Here is a 23,665-nt window from a genome sequence, read left to right on the forward strand (position 1 = left end):
AGCAAATAATTACCATGAGCATGCAAGTCACCTATATAAAGAATAAATCAATAAAACAAATAACACAAGTTATTGGTGACGAAATGGAAAACCTATGGACAGATTGTGAGAGACCGGCCAAAATTAACTTGGGGTGCCTCTCAAAAAAGAGATTTTTTGGTGCTTTGAAGGGCACCTCTCTTTTTGGGTAAGTAGTGTGGAGTCGCCACTTATTTTTTTATACAAAAAAAAAAAAAAAATACAACTTTACATGACTGAATTGTTTCATTCTCATTGATTGAATAAAAAAGAATAAATATTTGATAAATTGAGTATTACATGGCTTTGGGTCATAGGGTCCGTTTGGATACAGTTGAAAACTGAAAACTGAAAAACACTGTAGCAAATAATTTTTAAATGTGTAAATAGTACCGTGGGACCCATTTTTAATGAAAAAGTTGTTAAAAAGTGAAATTTGTGGGTCCATGAACAGTGCACGGTGTGCACTGTTCACGGGAAAAGTCAAATATTGGCCTGAAATCAGTAAATGAATAGTAAAAAATATTGGCCTGAAACATGTGAAAAAAAAAAATGCTGAAACGCAAATGCGCGTTTCAGCCTAATCCAAATAGGCACTTAGTTACAAACTACCAAATATACATGGCTTTTTGTCCTAGTTACAATCTACCCAAAATAAAAGCAAAGATAAAGCCTAGGTCTACCTATCCAAAGACACTAAATTCGGAGACTAGGTTACGGAATGAGAAGGTGTTAGGCACCCATTCTGCTCAGATAGAGTCTGGTCTTCTAGTCTCTCATGACCAATGTACTCCTTTATGCATGATATGAATGATATGTTGCATACATGAAACACTTAACTAAACTAAGTCACATATGTCTATTTATGAATGTGCCCTCTTCTTTGTTAAAAATTCAGATCTGTTTTTGTGAGTAAAAAAAAATGAATTGGGTTTTTAAAAAAATCAGATCTATTTTTGATGTGTAGAAAAATTAGCTTTTGGAAAAAAAAAAAAAAATTCAGATCTGTGTTTATTAAATAAAACAAAGTCTTTTGATTTAAAAAAAATCATATCTGTTTTTTATGAACTAAAAAAATTGGTTTTTGATTTATATGTAAAAAAAAATCAGATCGGTTTTGTAATTAAAAAAAAAAAATGATTTGTAGAGAGTTAGGAAAAATTAGATCTGCTTTTTATATGAAATAAAATAAGAAAAAGATTTTGTTGTTTAGAAGAGGACTATATTCATGAAAATAAACCTATGCTACATGCACTAAACAAAACAAACAACACTACTCATGACTCTTTGTTATTTCAAAATCTGCTATGTATATAAAAATCAAATCTACATTTAAAGCAAACATAGATCAGTTTTTTAAATAAATAAATAAATAATTCAAACTTGTATCTAAGGAGAATACAAACCAGTTTTTGTTAAAAAAAAAATTCAAATTTGCATCTAATGAAGATGTGAATCAGTTTTTGATTGAGAAAAATTCAAATCTGCATCTAATGAAGATGCAAATCAGTTTTTTGATTAAGAAAAATTCAGATCTGCATCTAATAAAGATGTAAATTAGTTTTTTTGATTAAGAAAAGATATGATAACAAGCATATTTTCAAAATAAAAAATAGAAGTTGACAATGAAAACATCATAAACATATTCTAATAAAGAATATATCGACAACACATGATGTGAGCATTTAAAAAGTCAAAACTAAACAAATATTCATTCATGCATCACAAAATTAAAAGAGATAGAAGAAGAAGAAGTAAAGAAAAGCTACCTCTTGCATAGACGTATTCTTTTTCTCGAGAGAATATTTTAGGGTTCAAAAAAATTTATGCACTTATATTTGAAACCTAAAAATCCTTGCTTACAAAAAGGAAATTCTTAAGACTAAAGCCTGTAGAACCTTTTTAATGAAAGAGAGAAAATATCAAAAAAGGGAGTCAGAAAGAGAGGAAATCTGAGAGCGTGAAAAAGTTTGCTAAATTTTGAGATCCAGTCTCTGTTTATAGAGGCTGGAAGACTTGGAAAATAGCTTAGTTGATTAGAATACAAATTGGGACGCATCCTTATCGCTAAAAAATCGAAAAGGATGTGTTTTATCGTCACCTGAATGCCATCAGGCCAAAGCCCTAATGTATGCCATTCGACACTTTAAAAGTGCCAATCGGCACTCAAAAAGTGCCAAATGGCACTTTTGGGTGCCAATCCCACTTTCGAGTTTGGGTGCATTTTGGACTCATTTTTTAGGTTTTCTTAAGTCTGGACTTGCACTTAGACGTGTTTTTAATCCGTATTCTAAAAATTAAACTCTTTTCTAGATAATTCAGGTCTTTTTAGCATCAATTATCTTGTAGATAATACTCTAAAATAAATCTTGATAAAGTCTAGATTATCCACAATTTGGGGATATTTGGAGACTAGCATAGTGAGGGAATAGAATATAGTAAGTTAACACGGGTTTGAAAGTTATTTGCAATCTAGCATCTTGAGTTTTAAAAACTTGAGTTCCATATAGAACTCGAGACTTAAAGAATCGCTTCCTACTTGCTAAGTTGGACATGTTTATACCACATAGATCTCAAGTCTTTTACACTTGATTTCAAAAAAACACAGAAGAAAGAAGTACAAACCTAGAAGAAAGAAGGAAACCCAGCAGAAAGAAAGAAAGAAGAAGAAGATCCACAGCAAAGAAGAAGACCCACGGCACACACAAACCCAGTCTCCATCAAGCACATCCCGATCGTTGATCTACACTACAGTTCACGATCTCCATCACCGAGCAAACGATCTGAACAAATTACACACAACTCATAAAGATGTGAATGATTTGAAAGAAAAAGCTATGGAAGAGAGATGAAATTGAATGAGATTTGAGAGGTTACAGATAGTTTTGTTTTGGTCTTCTTCTTCTCTTTTTTTTCTTCTTCTCCGTGGATCTCTTCCTCCTCTTGCACAGTCAGTATGCACTGGAACTCGAGTCTTAGAGAGACTCGAGTTCCCCGTGGAATTTTTATGCACGTCAACTGTCTTAGAAGTCTGGAACTCGAATTTTTAAAACTTGATTTGCTAGTGAACTCGAGTTTTAAAAACTTGAGATGCTAGTTTTCCACTTTCTTTCGCAGCTTGTCAACTAACAAAATTATTCTAATAATAAAGTTAAATGGAAAAAAAATTCTCCATAATTTTATTGTTATCCAATTATCCCATTTATTCTCATGCAAGCAATCCAATTTTTGACACTAATTATCAACCAATTACAAAATTATTTAATTAATTTTAATTGTTTAACCAATTAGAATCAATTTAAATTAACCATGCGTAGTTAATTCTACCTAAACACAATGCATGCGAACCATGCAAACTTGATCATGCGATATCTTTCTATCCGATGATCTGATTTGGAAACTGGGCATACCGTTGCGACTGTTAGAACTTCAAGATCATTTTTATGATATGCAATGAACAAATTAATGCATGTAATGCAATCATGAATTTTGGGTACATAAATGGTCATTCTAGTAATCTTCCTTGATTAAATCATGGTTGTAAAATCGAGTGTCTACACACATCCAAAGGCAAAACCACTATAAGGGTTCACCCTAATCCTAAAAGGAATTTCATTATTAGAATTGAAATTTACAACTGAATCATACTTATGATCCTAGTCTCTACCCCATAGAAACTTTCAGACTGACTTCAATAATTGCTCTAAGCCATTTGGAATCGTCTAATCTAAAATCCTTCTACGAACAACATTCATGACTCCAAGGACCACCTTGATGAGTTGACCTCTACACAAATGCTAGGATGGTTCTATGGCTTTAAACCATGGTTTTAAAAACTGGACTGGAGGCAAAGTCGGATTTGCCTTTGGTTCCTACTTTAACTCTGTTTTTGACCAGTTTTGACCTATCTTTAAGGCTTTTTTTTGGACTAAACTAGTGGCTGGTTCCCGGTTCAACTGGTCAGACTGGCCAGTCCAATTTTTAAAACCATGCTTCAAACTTTATTCACCAATATTCAAAAATACCATCTTCAGATTTACTTCTTAAACTTTGGTACTATGGTGATATAGAGAGATTAGGTTTTCTCTCTTAGAAGCACAACAATAGCTCTCTCTCTCTCTCTCTTCTCTCTCTCTCTTCTCTCTCTCTTATTATGGGCATAGTATTTTTTTCCAATTGTTATTTATTATTGTCATTGTTAATAATTTTGGCTAACATATTTTAAGTTATATATTGTAGGGTAAATTGTAAATTACACTCTTAAAATTTGGGAGTGTTGGATTTTACACCCTTAAATTTCAGAATTTGGAATTTACTTCTCAATTTTTGAGGTGTTTGGATTTTATACTCTAACATTTCAGAATTTGGTTTTAACTCCCTAAAGTTTGGGATTGTTTGGATTTTACACTCTAATTTTGAAACATTAGGGTATAAAATTCGAACACTCTCAAACTTTAGGGAGTAAAATTCAAACACTTTTAAATTTATGGGGTAAAATCCAAATTCTAAAACGTTGAGGTGTAAAGTCCAAACATCAGCAAAATTCATAGGGTAAAATCCAAATTCTGAGACTTTAGAGTGTTAAATCCAAACACCCCCTAAAATTTAGGAGTGTAATTTGTATTTTTCCATAAATTGTAATATGGTAAATCATAAAACCTCCCTTGAGTTTTGGGGCCGAGAATGGCACTCTTGCTCCAAAACTTTAGGAAAGTAACACGCCCCTCACTTGAGGTTTAGAGAAAATCAAAACATTAATCTTTCCATTAATAAACAATTAACAAAACATTTTGAAAAGATTCCATTAATCTAGCCATAACAATGTTAGTGACATCTTTTTTTTTTTTTGGTTGCTGTTGTTAAATATCACCATTACTTATCACTAAACTTATACAAGAATACTTCCAATAGGAAAAAGGAAATAAACACTTCCACAACTCCCCCAAGCAAGTTCATAGATCCAATTATGTACATTTGGAAATTCTCTTCTAAAATTCCTACAGTACCACACACCCTTTTAACCAATTTTTCAAAATTTGGAATATTCTTTAAAACTCAAGGGAGTGTTGTGTCATTTTCAGTAAGTTTTGTTAAACCAAAACTACAATGTTTTTTTTTTTTTTTTTGGTGAAAAAAGAAAAAGAAAAAAAGATAGTAGTATTAAAATAGCCATGAATGGAAATGCCACGTTTGATAATGATCGAAGAATTCAAGATGGAATTGACCAAATTAAAACTTTCAGAGACCAAAATAAAATTAACCCAAACTTAAAGGGTGCAAAATGAACTTTAGCCTAATTTAAATTTTGTAAATAAACACTATTTTGATTATGAACAAGACTTAGGTATAATACTTAGATACTATTCCTTAGATTCCCCTTTGAAGATTCTGCAATGTGGATTTTTTCCTCATGGATAGAAGTATATTTTTTAGTTAAGTGACCACTGGTTGAATCTTTAAAGGGGAACCTAAGAAACAACACTTGAGATATTGTACCAAAGTTTTGTCATTTGATTATTTGAATGGATAACATCGCCAAGAAATAAATAGTCGATTCTGCCAAGCCAGTGACACCATCGAAAGGTGCACCAATGTGATCAAGCCTATGGCTGAGATAGCATCTCAACTGGATGAGAATAAAGAAAAGTTCTTGAAGCTCAATTCAGTTATTATTGAGGCTGAAGCAGAGATACAACACATGCATGACATGCAAACAACAGTTGGAAAGAGTATCTCTGGAGACGAAGGACTAATAAATGAGCTAAAACAAAAAATAGATTCTTTGATAAAACAAAAGGGAAAGGCAAAGCAAGAGAAGAAAACAATCTACACTGATGGAAAGAAGCTGAAGGAAAAGTACGATGTGGCAGCTAATGCAGAGGAGGAGAAGAAGACAACTGAGAAGATCAAGAGGAAGACTGAAGAAAAGTGGTCACACTACAATAATCGGTTCAAGAGCTTTACATGCAGTGGAGGTTAGTATTTCTGTTTAACTAATTACTACTATATATTACATCAACTTGCACAAATTCTTGTATGTGAACTATAACTCTTCTGAATATTTATAGAAACTTTTATTAGTTTCTCTGCAGTTAATTAAAATAAATTTAACAAGAAACAAGAATTGAGAATGTCTGAGGACTACATGAAGAATGCTCCAGTAATTTAATAGTGACAACTTTGATTTGTGCAGGAATCAGCATGGATGATATAGGCCAGGCTGAAGAAACAACCAAATTAATTCATTTTTGCATAATGCAATGGTAAAAGGGTAAATGCACATTATCTTCTGTTGTACATATTTTTGTGCTTGTGTGTGTGTGTGTGTGTGTGAGAGAGAGAGAGAGAGAGAGAGAGAGAGAGATTATGTTGAAAGGGGGCCTGCTTCAAAAATGTATGGAGGACTAAATTCAAAAGTGAGGATGCTGGTGCCAACATAACCATCTTCTACGAGCATAAGATGGTGCAGGCTCATCATTGCATATAACACTGAAAGAAGTGCACATCCAACATTACACCATTCATGATGCAATATTAAGCAGCTGCAGCTTAGAAGAGCAGATATTGTTCAAGTTGTTAGTTTGGTCGTGTTTGTGATTGTATTGTTTGCAGCTTGTTTTTATTTGAATAAATAAAATCAAAATAAAAACATTGCAAGTTAGCTTGAAATTATCTGCCCTACCTTCATTTTAAAATAATTTCCACTGGACTTAACCCAACGAAAAACATTAACTAACTATGAATCTAGCACTACCTCTCCTTCATGATTAACATTGGGTAACTCTATTGGCACACGCTACATGGTGTCCTTGCCCAAAATATTTCTTCAGTTGGGAAATGTGGAACAAGGGTGTAAGTGGGTACCATCTGTTAATAATACCCCCTCTCAGTTTGACTCGATGGCAAGACGTTTTTACCATATCTGGTGATGTGTAATGGATTCGTAGGGTCCCCAACAAACAAATATAAGGTTATAGGTATGAATGGCCAACTATATTTTAATTACCAAACCAAGGCAGGGAGGGTGTCAAATCTCCTAATCTAAGGTGAGAAATATGCCTGCAAACCATAGATATAGATTTGGGCCATGGAAGGTGTTTGGAACCCCATGACATACGGTTTGTAACATTAACCCTATTGATTTCACTTCTACTTCATTATACTACATTAGGTATTTAAGGTATGATGGGATCAACAGCCTGATAGCATCATTCTCCTGTCATGTTTCCTTTTTTTGGATATTTGGGGACCTTGGCAGAACCGAGGCACAAGGCCTTTGAGATCTGATGGGGAATCTATTAATTCATTTGCTGCTGCGTTGTCCTCTTGTCTATGATCTATGGGCATTCATATTTTGTCTAGTTGTGATTGATTGGGTTATGCCAAACTCTGCTGACACCATACTGAAATCTTGGGAAGGAGGAAGGGTAGTTCAAAGATATGTGAGAGCTTGGAGGCAGTTCCAGCATGTCTTATGTGGTGTATTTAGAAGGAGCGTAATCAACACACGTTTGAGGGAAAGGAGATTTCTCTGCCTAATCTCAAGTTTCCCTTCTTGAAGACTCTTTGAACGGGCATCACATTCTATTACCCTCTCTATGTACTCCTTAACGGAGTTTCTAGAGTCTTTATGCTACAGCCATTGCTACAAAGGCTTTGATATTTTCTGTTTATGATTTTTTTTTCTGAATTTTTTTAAAAACTCTGGTATAATACCTGTATACATTCTTTCAAATTTTTCAATGAAGTTCAATTACTTATCAAAAATAAATCAAAATTCTGCCCTTGCGTATTGCTTTTACTTAAAAATGGAGTTTTAGAACCATACCTAGGTCGAAGTGGTCTAATTTAGGGCTTACTCCAATTTCTTAAAGAGATGTACTTCCAGTCCTGGTTCCATGCCTTTAGATTAGACTACTTTAGGGAGCTTCCTTCTGGACTACTGAGTTGAGCTCTAGAGAGCTACCTTCTAGAAAGTTTCAATATTCTAAAATATTTTCAAACACTTCTCTATATTTTTTCTTTTATCTCTAAATTATCACTGCCTTATGAGGAACGTGGATGCATTAATGACTCGTGGGTTATTTATAATGAAAACCGATCTTGCTCACTGCACATGCAGTGTATGTAAGGCACATATTTCTTTTAATTAAAATGTTGATTAATTCTCTACAAATTTATGCTTTGGCCCATTTTTTATGGTTGCGTGAACAATGACGCTTAGCAAGCTATCAAAACAATATGCTCAATAGTGCATTTAATGTAGATGGTTGGGAAGTAATGATAATGTTTCCAGAGCCAATGTTAGGAGGCTAAACTAAAGGCTTGTTTGGGGGGGGGGGGGGGGGGGGGGGGGGGGGGGGGGGGGGGGGGAGAGGAAGGCAGTGGATGTCAATGAACCTCAAAGGGCGAGGAGAGGAGAGAAGTTCCATTTTACCCTAACGATGTTAATTTATATCTATTTCTTAAAATTTATAATAAGATAATCCTAATTGTCATTTTATATGAACATTCCCTCCCCTCTCCTGCACTACTAAATGCTCTTGCACATTTCCTCCTCAAGTCTGAAGAAATGTCTTCCACCATTATTCTAGGATGTAGCTTTTTGATAGTCTATCTGTATCTAGAGCTCAATGTTGGAACAGTTTCTTTCCATACCAAACCAAAATATTTATACTAGCTGAATGTCATCTTTCTACTGATTTTGAAAGTTTGGACAATCCAAAAGGCAAAGTAGAAATAACTAGAGGATCAACATATACAGTCCAATCATCTTGGCCTATTTATGGGAGGATTAGGCTTGCAGCAAGGGCCGGCATAACCACACCAAGTTTATTTGTGGACCTTGCCACAGAATAACCCGAACGGCCTAGGCTTTTTGCTACGTTGAAAGCAGCATGTAGCCCAGGATTGAGAAAAAGCCAGGAAGCACAACTTATATACAAAGTAGAAACATCAGCACTCACTGTATGAGGACACTACATAACAGAATAAATACAAGAGGGTTCTGCCACAGTGTGGACAAAGTTTGTACATCTACCAAGTTTTGCACCCTAGAACCCATACAATTGGAGTTTGGGTGTAAGCAATAACCGGATGTAGTTAGTCAGTTAAGTACAATGTATAGATGGTGAGACGCAAAATAACAGAAATACAGTCAGTGACCAAACTAATTAAACTACCTGGATATTAATTAACTATTTCTTTTCCAGTCCCTTTCAATGTTCTAAGTGCTAATTCATATCCAATGGACAACAAGAACCAATGAGTCCACTCAATAGCAGTGATCTTATGTTTCTCAACTTGATATCCACAAATCATGATCACATTGCAGGGGCTATTAGAACTTGAAATTGTAACCAATCTGACCTTTTTCTTTACAAAATTTCTCTGAAAGATTTTTTGAGTTGAAGACCATGTCACAATTAGCTTCCACATTACAGGTTATTATCTTCTATATAAATACTTTGACAAAGGGAACTTCAAACTCCTTGCTACCTGTAAACATTTCAAAATTACCAATAAAACAGATTTAATGTAAACAACAAGCAACTCATAATGTTAAACCTACAGAAAATTTTCTTACAAAATCAATACACAGGAGCACAAAGATTACCTTCAGAGCCATGTCTTCACACACAGTAGATCTGTACCGAGTTGAGCCTTCCAATGGGCAGCTTCCCCTTTAACAATAAAATTTGCATTGCAGAGACTGGATAGTTGCAACAGAACATCAGACATGAGTCCACCATCCCCACCTTGAACTCCTAACCCTTCATCTCCTTGTTCCTCTTCATCGATTGAACCTTCTGCCACAGACGTGAGACATTGAAATATGGCTAATAACCTCTCTAATGGGAAAGTTCCTGGTCCCTTCATAAGTAATTCCTGTTCTGCATTCTCCTTCTTCTCCAATGACTTTTGAGAGGACCTAAGTGTGAACAAGCATAAAAAGATGAAATAATAACTTGCAGTAATGTTTGGGGGGGGGGGGGGGTGGGGTTGGGTGTAGAGAGGAGTAAAAGGGGTCTAGGATACCCAAAAAAAAAAAAAAAAAACTACTAGAGGGCTCAACTCTGCATCATTCCTATAGTGGATGGATGTTTGGCATTCTCTTGCTACCTAGCCTCTGTAAGAGAACATTAGACACAAGCCCATGCCCATAATAAAAGGAGTCAACTTGCAAATCTAATAAAAGAGTGACCACATGTTACATAAATTATTCCAGCAAAGGGCCTGCAGAAAACCTATAAGCTCTTCAAATCCCTTAAATTAAGAAATGCAGTAGATGGGTATTGGTTAGTTAGCTGTGTGAAACACGGTGTGGTCATTGAGTGTTAATGCTAGTAACATGATAAGAAAATCACAGCCTTAAAAAAATCACATTAGGATCCATTTTGTCATCCTAAAAAATAAAATAGAGGGGCAAAAAGGAGTGGGACTGATATGCCTCTCTTCATTATTAACAATGCTCCAATTAGATTCCAACTTGGTTTCCTGGAGAAAATCCAAGTTGTAGAAAAATAAATGTTTAATAAAAAAATTACCAACCAAAAGCATGGATAGAAGTTCTCCTATTGCAAAATAAAAATGATAATAGGAAACCTCTGCCAAGGAAAGCAAATGGGGTTCATAAGAATGTGATTCAACCACACAGATATATCCTACTTCAGAGTGAGTAGTTCTGCAACCTGAAAACTCCAAATAACCATCACTTATAGACTTCACTACTATGACATAGACTGAATATCAAATTGTCAATGCACTTACTTTCGCTTTCTCTTTCGACTATCTATACCACCCATTGAATCAAAAAGGGAGGCATCAAGGGTAGCTGGGTTTCTTGAAGCAAGAAATGCTGATATAAGGAGATATTTTGCAGAAGTGGACATATGAAAATCCAACTCATCAATTTCTGCACAAACTCCCAATTTCCTTCTGCTGCTCTTCTTCTTTGTCTCCTTGTTTGATTCAGCTGCAGGCGAAGACTGAGATGAAACCTTAAATACCTCATTCAGAGAAGGAGCAATTTGTGGCTGAAGATGACAAAACAACCGTCTCTTCATTTCTTCATTGGGAACAACTCCCAAATCATGTAAAGGCTCACAGTATTTTTGAAATAATGGTAAAAAGGCAGTAGATAATTCATCCACCCTTCTAGTTATTCTACAGAAGGACCTAAGAACAACACTGTTCAACAAGAAAGAAAACTCAAGTTCATTAACAAAATCACATCAAGTAAAAGATCAGGAATGCAATATAAAGATAATTCAAAACTGTATTCTTACTCAAGAAATGATGAATAAAGTTTCCGGTTTGCTTGGTTTTTCATGAATATTTGACGAAGATCATCCTCAGTGTAATCAGGAAAATAAACAGGTATAGGCTCCATGTAACCCATATTTGAGTAATATGTATCAGGAGAAGTATTGCTGACAAAGATTAGACCCACCTCCGGCATCTTTAGAATGTCATAGAGATTGAACAGGAAAGGTAATATGGTGGAACTTTTATCCCACTCTCTAACAAGCTCCAAATTGTCAAATATCAAGTAGACCATATTTCCATCAGCCTGTCCAACCAACTTTTTGGTGCCCAACTTCCCAGAGTTCCCCTTGAAATTATTTATAACATTACTCAAGGCTTCACGGAGAAAATTAACAAAATCAGATGGCCTTTCACAGCGCTTTGCACTCGAATAACCATTGGCTGCATCCTTCCTATGAAGCAAAAGCTGATTCAAAACGGATTCAAACAAGATACGAGGACTATAGCACGTACGACAACTTGAATAAACAAAAGGGCGGTTGAGATGCCTGAACATTTGAAGAACTATACTTGTTTTTCCAGAAGAAGCGCCTCCATAAATAAAAAGAGGAAGCATGGGGGAATTAGATGCACCCAAAAGGCGCACAAGCTCAAGAATCTGAATACGTCTACCAGGAAAACTAGATAACAGATCATTCAAGCTAATGGGATCTTCCCCAAACACAAGATCCTTGATTGTTAGAGGATGTGAATCACATGTTTTCGTTGCAACAGTAGCAGAAGAGGAAGACCTGGTTGTTCTTCTGGTAACTTGTGGGCTTTCCTCCTTACCCATCTAATCAAATGAGTGAAAAGAACAGCTTATTTTCTAGGCAATTAAGAAATCAACCCATGAAAAAAGAAAAACTTACAACATAACAATCATAGTAAGAAACAAAACAAAAAAACCCTCAAAGAAAAAAAAAAACAAAACAAAAAGCCAAGCATTTAAATATAACTAAATTGAAAAAGGAATAGCAACTAAAAAAGGAATGTTTTCAATAACAGGATATATATACATTGTAAGAGCATCTCCAGCAGCTTCTTTCTTTATTCTTTTTTATTCTTTTTTAATATTTCTTTATTCATTCCCAACAACTAATATTTTTCAAATTCCTAACAGCTATATTTTTAAATTTTCCAATGATAACATTTTTAAATTTCCAACAATTATATTTTCTCAATAGCCTTTTTTTTAAGGGTCATATTTTTCAAATGATAATATTTCTCAATAGTCATATTTTTCAAAAAGACTTGATAAATTTCAAGATTAACATAGATTCGATAAATTTCAAATTACATCGAATTTTTAAAGTACTTGTACAAGATTAACATAAATGAAGAGAAATTTCAAATTACAATAAAGACTAAAGACATAAAAATTAATGCGAGTATAAAACTTAAAATTAGATGATTATACGACTCGCTATATCATTGCCACAAGTGCTCAACGAAATCTTATTGGAGTTTAGAATGATTTTCTCTATTTCTAATTTTTTCATGGGCTACAATGAATGCCGAAAATTGACTAAATTCTTCTGTAGGCTTGTGTGACACTATTGTAGGGATGCTTTCAGGCACTTGTTCATAATCAAAGTCTTCTACTCCATTGGCATCACGATCAAATTCAATTATCATGTTATGCAATATTATGCATGCCTTCACGTATTAGACGTTATGTTTAGGATAGGTTGTACACTTAGAGAAGGCCTATGCCATTCTTTGGTTAATAAACTTTGCAAAGAGAATTCCCAGTTTGTTGAAACAAATCTGGGGGAGATTGTAAAATAAAACTAATGCATCTGAGCTGTTCTGGATATGTTGTTTGTAATGTACTACCTCATTCATGATTGAATATATGGAGAGGATCAACTGGAGCTTTATTAATGATGGCAAACCTAAACATCAACTTGAAGCATTGTATTTCATATTAATTTGGTATATCATGAAGAATTGATGACTATGATCAAGTTTAAGGCTCAGCAAACATAATATGATCACATGAATTAGGAAACATTAAAAAAAGCATAGCAAAAAGCTCTGGCTACTCTATAAACAACCAGAGTTCATTGTATCTCATAATTACAAACAGGATTTCAATCATAATCAATTAATTCCATTTCTGTAAAGTGAATTCCACAAACCCCATCAATTATTTAACTATTATATTATTGTAGGGGGACAATTCTAACTACTAAGATGTCATTTTTGGCAATATAAACCAGCTCGCTTCTAACTTCTCATATTTCTGTAACACATGGATCAAAATGCATTGAAAAAAATAAAAGAACAAGAAGAAGGAAGGAAGAAGGAAAGGGATTAAGCTCTGTATGAGTTTGACTTTGGCTGACTTCGGACACAGGAAAAAAGAAAAAAGAAAAAAAAAGGAAGATTGGTTGTACAGACTTAAATTGACTTCAGAAACTTAGAGTTCATCTTGTCTCTTGGTTGTGTTACACAGCATACTAAGTATTTTACAAACACACTGATTTTGCCAACGAATTTACCATCACTATTGTGCTATGGTTATGGCCCTGGTTAGTCTCACTTGGGAGATTAAAGGACAACCAAATTGCACCCAAAAGCAGGTTACTTTTGCTTAACAATGTGCTAACAATATCATTGGTTTTGTATATCAATGAGGGAAGGCCTTAAGTCGAACAGTTGGCATGCAAAAATAGAGATGAGGCCAAAATTTTTATTAAAAGATAAGAAACTATAAGGGAATCAGATTAGCTTATTGACTCTAAATTGATTAATTAAATAGCTATAGATGAGATCAACAAACAGAGTGAAAAAGAAAAAAAAAGAAAAAAAAAAAAGAAGAAGCAATAGAAAATCATGTATAAGCCAATAAATTCAAACATAATGCAAAAAACCCATGAAATCAAATTTTGGGTACTGATTTCCGTTGATGACCGATGTTCTCAGATTTCCTCCACAGGTGGTTGAGCCACAGTTTGGGGTTCAAAAAAATCTGGGCAGATCGTTTTGTGAGAGAGAGCTGCGTCGATTTTGTGCTTCTCCGGCCGTTGTTTTCTGACGAGAAGCAAAGAGAGAGAGAGGGAGAGAGAACCCTAATCTCAGACAATCACATGTATGAGCCAAAAACGAGTAAAACCCAATTCATAAGTCCCTGATTAAACTAATCAATGCGCTTCCACAAACCCTAATTTCAGAAAGAAAAATGAACGCTTAAACAGCAAAACCCAAATTCTGAAAAAAGGTTCGATGGTGATATTGGCGACGAGTACCTGATTGTAGAATCACTGCAGAATCAACGAGAAGAACGCAGTTGGCGAAAGAGAGGAAACGACGAGATTGCCGAGAAAATATAAAAAGAAAATGCGGGAAAATAAAGCTTTCCCGCCAATGAGCTTTTGTTTGGTGCAGATAAGTGCACAAAAGAAGTATACTCCCCCCTTTTCGGTGAATTTTTTTTTTTTTTTTTTTAAATCAATCCAAAATGCAAAATCGTAACGTAATTATAATTACATGTTCTTACAATTTTTTTTTTTTTAATTATTGAAACATGTTCATTTTCTATTTATTTTCATAACATCAAGTTGCAAAAAAAAAAATTTTACTCACGTGCATCCCTCATGTTTTTTAAAGCATGCTAAAATATTTTTCTTTTCTTTTCTTTGCTTTTTGTCTTTAAAGCATTTATATCAGCTCAGGTAAAATATTTATCCAGTATAAAAACCTATTTTTTTTCTATTTTATATACTTATTTTTTAAATCACCCCACATCAAATTATCTAAAATTATCTAATTTGCACTACATTACATTAAAATGTTATTATTTTTTCTTGATTTTGTTAATTGTTTCTCTTTTTTCACATACAACAACTATCATTAACTTTCTTCCTTTATTTTTGAAATATGTAAAGGAAGAATACAAAAACAAAATGCAAAGTGAATAGTATCAATGTTAATTTACACAATTACTGTAACAACTTTACAAATTTACACATTTTTTAACTTAACTAATATAGGTGATTTTGGAGCTTAAAAGTGTAAAATTGATACATTTTTCTATTTTGCATGGATCGATGCAAATACTCTTATATTTTGGATCATTTTTCACTTTGGTTCTTTTTTCTTTTTTCTTTTTTCTTTTTCAAAGCTCCTATTTTGATTCCTAAAAATATGAAAATCGTTTTCAGTTTATTCTTTATTGTCATCTCACAAGCAGAAACAAATTACATGGCAAACATATTGCTCCACTTGCATACTAAATGCTGACGTGACCATTAAAATAATTAAAACGAAAGTCTTTTTTAGTAGTTTTTTTCCATATGTTTTAACTTGTGAAACTATAAAGCTAAATATGTATCAAAATGTATAGTGTTGGAGCAAAAAATTTATCTTTAACAAAAAACTCTTTTTTTTTTCTTTTTTTTTTGAGAAACAAACTATTAAACAACACACACCTAATTACATTCTTTCAACGAGCTCAAACACATTACTTAACCCAAAGTACCACTAAAAAAAAGCCTAATAGAAAACTCTTTTGATTCCTTTATATGAATGCAATAATTAAAATCAAATATGTCCACTTCAAAATAAAAATTACAAATATAAAAAATCAATTGTCATATTGGAAATAGAAATTATCTACCAATAGCTTCCCTGTAGGCTGCAGATTTGGTGAATACGATATTGCTGAAGCTTCCCTATTAGGTATCTACACTTATCCACAATAGGTATTAGAAAGTCATTAATAATCTTACTTGATTTAATTAGCTCAACAACTCTCACAGTGAATCAAGTTCTTTTTCTAAGCAAGAAATGTCCACGTCTATTTGTCACACACTCATACTCCACATATCTTTGAGTGCCTTTTTGAATGTTAGTTTTGAAGCCTATGGCCCGTGAAATCCACATCCCTCTAGAATCCCTTAGAAGGCCCCCTCCACCCATAATGGTTCCCCGTAGAAGAAAATCCTTGTTGGGCTTAGCCCATCCAGGAAGTGGGGTGTCCTTCTTCTTCTTCTTCTCCTTCTTCTTTCCTTTTTTTTTTTTTTTTTGGCCATCGTGTCCCAGTAAAGAATAAAATTTTTATTTTGAGAATCTAAGAAATAGAATTAAGTGGCCTTAATGAGTGCCCAATTGGACAGGATTAGAGAGGTGACATGGGTTGTCACTTATCAAAGACCCATGACCATAAGTTTCATAAACCAAAGTGCCCAATCCCTTCTTGGTTTCGCAAACTTTACCCTTCATATTCATAGGATAGGATCCCCATAAGAAGTTTTTTATGATTGATTTTATCCAGTTCAAAGCAAGTTCTATTGGGAAGAGAAGTGTTTTGCATGTAGCTTGCTGGAATGGCTGAATCAATAAATTAGCACAACTCTTCCAGCGGGTGACAGGAATTTGACCTTCCAATTGGGCTAGCTTAGCACGTAAACAATAATCTAATCTGACTTGATTAATAATGGGGATATTAAAATACATGTAAGTTTTATGATAATGACCCCCCGCTGAGGAGCCTCTCAAACGACCCAACCCCCTAAATCAACACTATAGTTGAATTTGTTACTTTGACCAAGCTCCCCATTCAACTATTGATGTGCCGTTTTTTGTTTTTTGTTTTTTTTTTTTTTTGTATATGGTTTATCCATGCCAATTTGACTGTACGTAACGGCACTAGGTATATACCATCCCATCATAGAATATAAATTGATGCTATAGCACCTCTCTCACTCATGGTCTTGGATAAGACTTGAGAGCAAAATGTCTAACCAGGACCAGATTCTAGCTGAGCATATCCCCTAACAGGAAGTGGTAATCACATCCACATCTACGCATATGTTCCTCCCTGACAACTAGTTTCAAACCTTTCTGGGCATATAATTCCAGGTCATTATCTATGATAAAAATAGGTTGCTATGCGTAATCTTTGTCCAACCTGTTCCCATCTGCTCGTTTGATTCTAAATGATACTAGATGCTCTTGAGCCCCCCATAGAAGCATGAATAATTTAGATAAGGAAAACAAACAATAAAAAGGTGAAAAGAAAAAGAAATCATGTAAGAAATTAGGTAGCAGTTACAGGTACCATGGATCAAACATACTACCCTTTTTTTTCCTTTTTTTTTTTTCCTTTTTGTGCTGAAAATTATAAACAGCTTAACATTTGAAAAGATGAATCACCTCCCAAAGCTATACAAAGCAACGCAAGAAAGTACCACCATTAACAGAGCAATATCAAACTTAATATGTACCATGTTACTTGTCATAAGAAAAATAGGAGGAACCACACTCAGTATCATACTAACACTTCATACCCTGACATTTCTCCCTCTAGAATCTTTCGTCATCATCTTAAATCTCACTTGCAGTGCTGCCTCTGAGGATGGAACCACGGCGGTGGCCTCCAACAATTACATCTTTAAGTCGAGATATGGGACCCAAAATCCTGCCTGGCCTCTTTCAACATCATCAGGGAAGACAAGATAAAAACCAATGTCAGTAGATGGCAAGGCAAACAAGGTGCAAGTTGTATGACACTCAATATGCAAATCTTTATCATCATCAATAAAGTGGGCCACATTAGAGTAAAAAGATATTTATAGACAATATTTGAGCCTATTTAAACTTAAGTCACATCCTAAAATCTAGATCAAATCATACATAGAAAAATCCTATTTAACAAAATGACAGGTAGATCTACAACAGTTACGAATGAATCTGTATTGTGAGCTTACCAGTGCAACTGGCCTCTTAGGTTTCTTAATACAACTTGATTGTTACCGGTATAAACCAAACCCAACAAATCCTTCACTCAGGCCTTTGTTATATGATATATGATAATATAATGTGCATAGTTATTGTACACCTTGGCAACATTTCACAGACACATCAGTAGCTCTTTCATAACAGGTGCAGGCTAAACATTTGGATATTACCACATTCTACCCTTGACATCAGTATTTTTCTTTTTCTTTTGTTGATGTGCAATAAGAAAATCTTATTATTAAATAAATCTTACATTCTTTCCATTAATAAGGAGAAACCTAAGTACACAGAATTCATTCATAAGAAAAACTTGTGAAATGAGGATTTTTTTTTTTTTAGAAAGTGGCAGATGGAGGCAGTGAAATATGTATGAAATTGATGCAGTGTTCTTTTATATTTCTAAAAAACTTAAGCCATTAGGGTTGTTTAGTATTTCAATCTGACATCCACCCATAACCAGGAGAGAAAATCTCCTATGTAGTAGTACATTAACTAATACAGAGAAATGCAAAATTCAACTAATTACTTGAATTATGTAAGACTAAAAGGGAAAGTTTAAAAATAATTCTGAAGTTATATCATTACCACAAATTAAACCTCAAGCTTTTAAATGTGCCACTTCAAACCCCGCACTTTTACTTCCTCTATGCTTGGGGTTATTGTCAACTTGGTCCCTAAGTTTTAAAATCCTCAATTTTTTCCTTAACCTTTGATATTCCAATGAAGCCCTTCCATCCAATTCCGTAGCACGTGGTAATTAAATGCTAACTAAGCATTTAACCCCTATCATGTGTGATCACTAGTCCAATTAAAATATGCCACATTAATTAAAAATAGAAGTTAGTAAATATCAACAATCTCATTTCCTTAAACAAAACACAACTCAAAATTTCAACCAGCTGTCTTTCAATTTCTTCTTGTCATCATTTGCCTCAACACACAACTCTCTGACTGCCACTTCCACACCAGCAACTGCCAAGCATCGCAGACCTGAATGTGGCAAAGAACAGGCTAATGCAACATGAGAGGATCTAACCTCTTCAAGGCTGCTAGCCTGCCACAACCTCATCTCTTAGGGCTAAACTCTCCCAACATTCAAACCATTAACTCCACTTGCCTCTCCAAATCAACAGAACTCCCCAACCTATCTTCTACCTCACTTAATGCCACTCACCTTCATGTCCTACACTACCATCTTCAGCTTCTTATAATGCGTTGCCAAACATTCTTAGAGAATCAAAGCATAAGGGATGTCAAGTCCGTTCAATTTGATTAAAAGCATGTGTCTTATAGCAACCAGATTGATGAAGAAACTGATTTGCAATTTTTTTTTTTCACGGTCACCAAAGTGAAACTGTTCACCCATCACAATATCCTCATTTTTTGGGGGGAGGGTAGGGGTTCTTTAACTTTGTAATGGAAAGAGGGATTTTTTTTTTTTTTTTTGCCAAAGAGAAGTGCATTAAGAGAGTATTGTGCGATAATAATACCTATTAACTCATAAAATTGCTTTTATAAGACTACTATAAGACAAGCTATGCATACAGAATGTTAGGTTGTTAAGAAGCAACATATTCATAAAATAAGTGAAGCTGAAATGAGAATATTATGATGACTAAATGATAATATACATAAAGTGTCTGTTTGCCTACAACTTTTTTGTTTAGCTTTTAGCTTATTTTGTTTATGGAAACCTCACTTTTTCTCACTATTTCAAAGTACAAATATACATTAACCAAATTTCAACAAAAGCCAAATAAGTTGATGCCAAACGAACCTAGAGATAGGATTCAAAATGAGGAAATTCACTTAAAGATGGACACTACCCTTATTGATGAAAAGAAGAGGGAGAGTCACTTGACATTATTTGGTCATGTTCATAAGAGAGCAATAGATGCACTAGTGAGAAAGAGTAAGTTGATTCAAGTTGAGGTAACTAAAAAAGATAAAGAAAGAACAAAGATAACATTAATAGTAGTAGTGATAAATAGGACATGCTAATTAACAAAATAAAAAAAGAAAAAAAGCCCAAGTTCATTAACCCCTTTTCATTTATATGCATAGAACAAGAGCTATTCCCATGCTATGTTAAACAACAAATATTAGGTGCAATCATTTATATACCAAATAGCAGAACAGAACATGTTGCTCAGTTGAAAGCAGTATCATGATTAAAGGAAAAGTAAGGAGTAACCAATAGCAATCAACTTACCCCATCATTGATGCTGATCTGCCACTTAAGTTGCATAGCCTGCCACCTTTCCTGCTGCCATCGCTGCCCAAGTAATACAAGACCCATCACAGCTGCTGCAATAAAGATAGACCAAAATGTATTTGCCTCTTTTGCATGAGTATACAAAGAAGCAGCCCTTCTCTTCCACCAGGCTCCACAAGGAAGGTTGGATCCATCATGTTTTTCATCTTTCACAGGTGTTGGGGACAAAGAGATATCAGGAGAAAAATCTAGGCCTTGCTCAGAAGATTCATTTGGTCCAGGCACGGCCATGTTCTCACCAAATGTAGAACTGCCAAAAGCTGTTTCACCGTGTAAGGAACCATAAGTAGCAGCACTATATATACTTTGCTCTTTATCAACCAAATTTAATCCCTGGACAGGAGTGCCTTCTTCAAACTCTGTACCATGGAGAGATAACCTATTACCCTTCTCATCAAAAAACTGTATCCCTGAGAACTCATCTGGAACAGTTAACCCTTTCAAGGACCAGTTTTCTTCATCCTTTCCACTAGATATACCAGCTTCATTGATATCAAATTCAGATGCCACATCCTTACCTCCTTGTTCAGGTTCCAATGGCAAATTCTCGTGCTGATTGGGAGGAAAGACAAAGTGACCAGACATGAACAAAGCATTAGATGTTTCTGCTGCATTACCCTCTCGATACGTATTACTGTTCTCATCATCCTTTAGTTCAACATCTTTTGGACCAGGAGCAGCAGCATATGCAGATGCTGTCAGTGACACAACCTCCCATTCATTCCCACGTGAAGGATTTTCCTCTCCCTGCTCATTATCTGCCATCATTCAGTCCTTATTTCCTATAATTCACATTCACCAGAATAAAATTTGAAAATAAAATGATAGTCAGAAAGGAAATAAAATGTTAATTTAGAGTCAAACATGGTATGGAAACATAGCAGTTAACAGTAGTTTTGTTTCACCATCCTACAAAATAAACTATATTCCAAAAAGCCTGTAAAGAGGCAACACTTCAAGGGCTATTCTGAAAATAAAACCACTCAAGATATAGTAAGGCTTTCTTTCTTGTTACTAGAAGATATAACGAGATAACCCCACACAAAAATCATACACAAGCATCAGTTGAAGAACTTCAAAAAGAGATGCAAAAAAATTCTCACCCGATCCAGGTACATGATACTATTACAATAACCAAACAATTACTAGGAAAAACCAATAAGACAACAAATAAAATATAGAAGTGATATAACTTCCCTAAATCAAAAATAGCCCATCAACAACCGGCTTGAGACTCAATAAATCATACAACTATGCACAGACACTTTATTTGGGATACCGTTACCCGTATCATACTGGTACCCACAGTGTCATATTATAAATTTTCAGAAATTACCCATGTCATTGCATAGTACCTGTACCCGTGTCCATGCTTCCTAGCTACTAATACATACTCTCAAAAACTCATCTACCTTTCATTTTAACTGGCAAAAAAAAAAAAAAAAAGGAAAGCCAAATTGTAAAAGTATTTTCATCATCCAATTATTGATATACAATAAAAAATAAAAAACCTTTGAAGAACTTCTTCCTTTGCACCCACTTTGCTGCAATCAGTGACACAAATATACCTAATATTTGTATTTTACTTTTATCTTAATCAAACCAAAAAAAAAAAACTCATTCATAGCTTTTATCTAGAACAACAAAATAAAATAAAATAATCCAATTCCATCTTAAAAACTTCATTTCTCATCATCAATACTACCAAACAATCAAAAAAATAGGCAAACAATTTACACAATCACATATGTAATTATTTTCTCTTTTCCAAGAAATAGCTAAAACAATTATTAACTCCAATTCGTCTAATAAATTCAATCTTATCCAATCAGTTAACACCAATAGTCAATTCAAATTATATAAGCAAAATAAAAAGCTTCAGAAATTCAACCATGGTAGCCGAAAACAACATAGACATACAGATCCAAACAACATATGAATCAACAACAAAGATTGTACTAAAACCTAAAAAAATCAAAGAAAAAAGTATTCACGGTCCAGCAAGAAAATAAAGTCTACGCAATCAACGGCTCAGATTTTATCCCAAAAAAAATAGATGAGAGAGAGAGAGAGAGAGAGAGTGCTCACAGAACCCTAATCGGAGTGAAATCGGATAAGAAAACGACGACGTTCCGATGAGTATGGTTGAGGTTAAAAGAAGGGCCTCGAAGTGCGGGGAAAATGGGTTTTATAGTGGAAATTTATTCGGGAACCGGTTATTGCGGGTAAGGACTAAGGAGGAATGGGGTTGACCGGATATAGTAGGTAAAAAAGTGGAGGTGTACGTGGTAGACGGTAGTGGAGAGAGTGGCTTGTAGGAATTGGTTACTGGTCTTTAACCGGTAACGTAATGGATTAGACAGAGAGTTGCTTTTGTTTCGCGTTTGCGTGTAAAGGAGGAGTTTTCCACTGCCAATGGAATCGGGTCTATTTTTTGCCATGCATCATGTGTAAACGCAGCTATGGTCTATCGGTGTTGTGTTAAAAAATGGGGACATCATCAATCATCACATACATAAGGATTTTTATTTGAGACCATATAATGAATAACTTTGTAAAAACAAAATAATGGGTAGAAAAGCCTTTCAAAGGGCCTTACACTTTTTTATGTAATTAATGATAATCCATCGAGAAAAAAAAAAAAAAAAAAAAAAGGGAACCAAGGAACCTGCCCATTAGCATGTACAAGGACTCAATGTGGAACTCAATTTTGCTAAAGTTGAGTTTTATGCAATTCAGAAAAACATAGAACTCAAATTTGAGAAAATTGAGTTTCATGTTTGCCACATATTATTGAATTGCATAGATTTCAACTTTGTCAAAATTGAGTATTACTTTGAACTAGATTTTGAAAAAGTTAAGTTCCAAAAAAGGTTATATAAAATAAATTACTGAAGGTTTTTAACTAAAAAAGATATTCAAAAACTAATATGTAGCAAAAAAAAAAAAAAAAAAAAAGCACCGTATATGCAGCTATGGTGTTGTGTTAAAAAATGGGGGCATGGTCAATCATCACCTCTATAGGAACATTACACCCTTTTTTGTTTGTAATCTATATATATAATAACTAGTATGTGACCCTGTGCTACTGCACGGGAATGGTTAATTGTAATGATGCTATTGGCCAATTTTTTTTTATTATCACACGGATAATAAAATTAAATCAAACAATGAAAAACATATATTGCATTTTATTATTTATGTAATGCTATTGGTTTTTTTTTTTTTTTGATTTATCATACATAGGATAGTATTAGATAAAACAATGAATAAAAAAAAAGAAAATATTGCATTTTATTATTTAAGTGATGCTACAGT

General features: G+C 34.2%; 2 protein-coding genes across 2 annotated transcripts; both read right to left on the bottom strand.

Annotated features, from left to right (window-relative positions):
- Positions 1-8,965: 8,965 nt before the first annotated feature.
- LOC111996558 (origin of replication complex subunit 5) lies at positions 8,966-14,705 on the bottom strand. The gene is given in 7 exon segments (XM_065770671.1): positions 8,966-9,516; positions 9,635-9,702; positions 9,705-9,949; positions 10,789-11,208; positions 11,307-12,121; positions 14,228-14,494; positions 14,580-14,705. Coding segments are annotated over 5 exon segments (1,599 nt in total). The 5' UTR covers positions 14,228-14,494; positions 14,580-14,705; the 3' UTR covers positions 8,966-9,465.
- Positions 14,706-17,343: 2,638 nt separating this feature from the next.
- LOC111996550 (ATG8-interacting protein 1) lies at positions 17,344-22,634 on the bottom strand. The gene is made up of 3 exons (XM_024028530.2): positions 22,436-22,634; positions 20,285-21,129; positions 17,344-17,763 (listed from the first exon to the last, which is right to left on the bottom strand). The coding sequence occupies exons 2-3, from the start codon at positions 21,113-21,115 to the stop codon at positions 17,659-17,661; spliced, it is 936 nt and encodes a 311-aa protein (XP_023884298.1). The 5' UTR covers positions 21,116-21,129; positions 22,436-22,634; the 3' UTR covers positions 17,344-17,658.
- Positions 22,635-23,665: the final 1,031 nt, after the last annotated feature.

Source organism: Quercus suber, unplaced genomic scaffold, assembly GCF_002906115.3.
Source record: "Quercus suber isolate HL8 unplaced genomic scaffold, Cork oak 2.0 scaffold_34, whole genome shotgun sequence".
Taxonomy (NCBI): Eukaryota; Viridiplantae; Streptophyta; class Magnoliopsida; order Fagales; family Fagaceae; genus Quercus; species Quercus suber.

Coding starts and splice junctions, on each gene's coding strand:
- LOC111996550 (XM_024028530.2), bottom strand. CDS start 21,115: ATGATGGCAGATAATGAGCAGGGAGAGGAAAATCCTTCACGTGGGAAT. Junction 17,764..20,284: donor AGATCAGCATCAATGATGGG/GTAAGTTGATTG, acceptor TGATGTTGAAAG/AGGCCAGGCAGGATTTTGGG.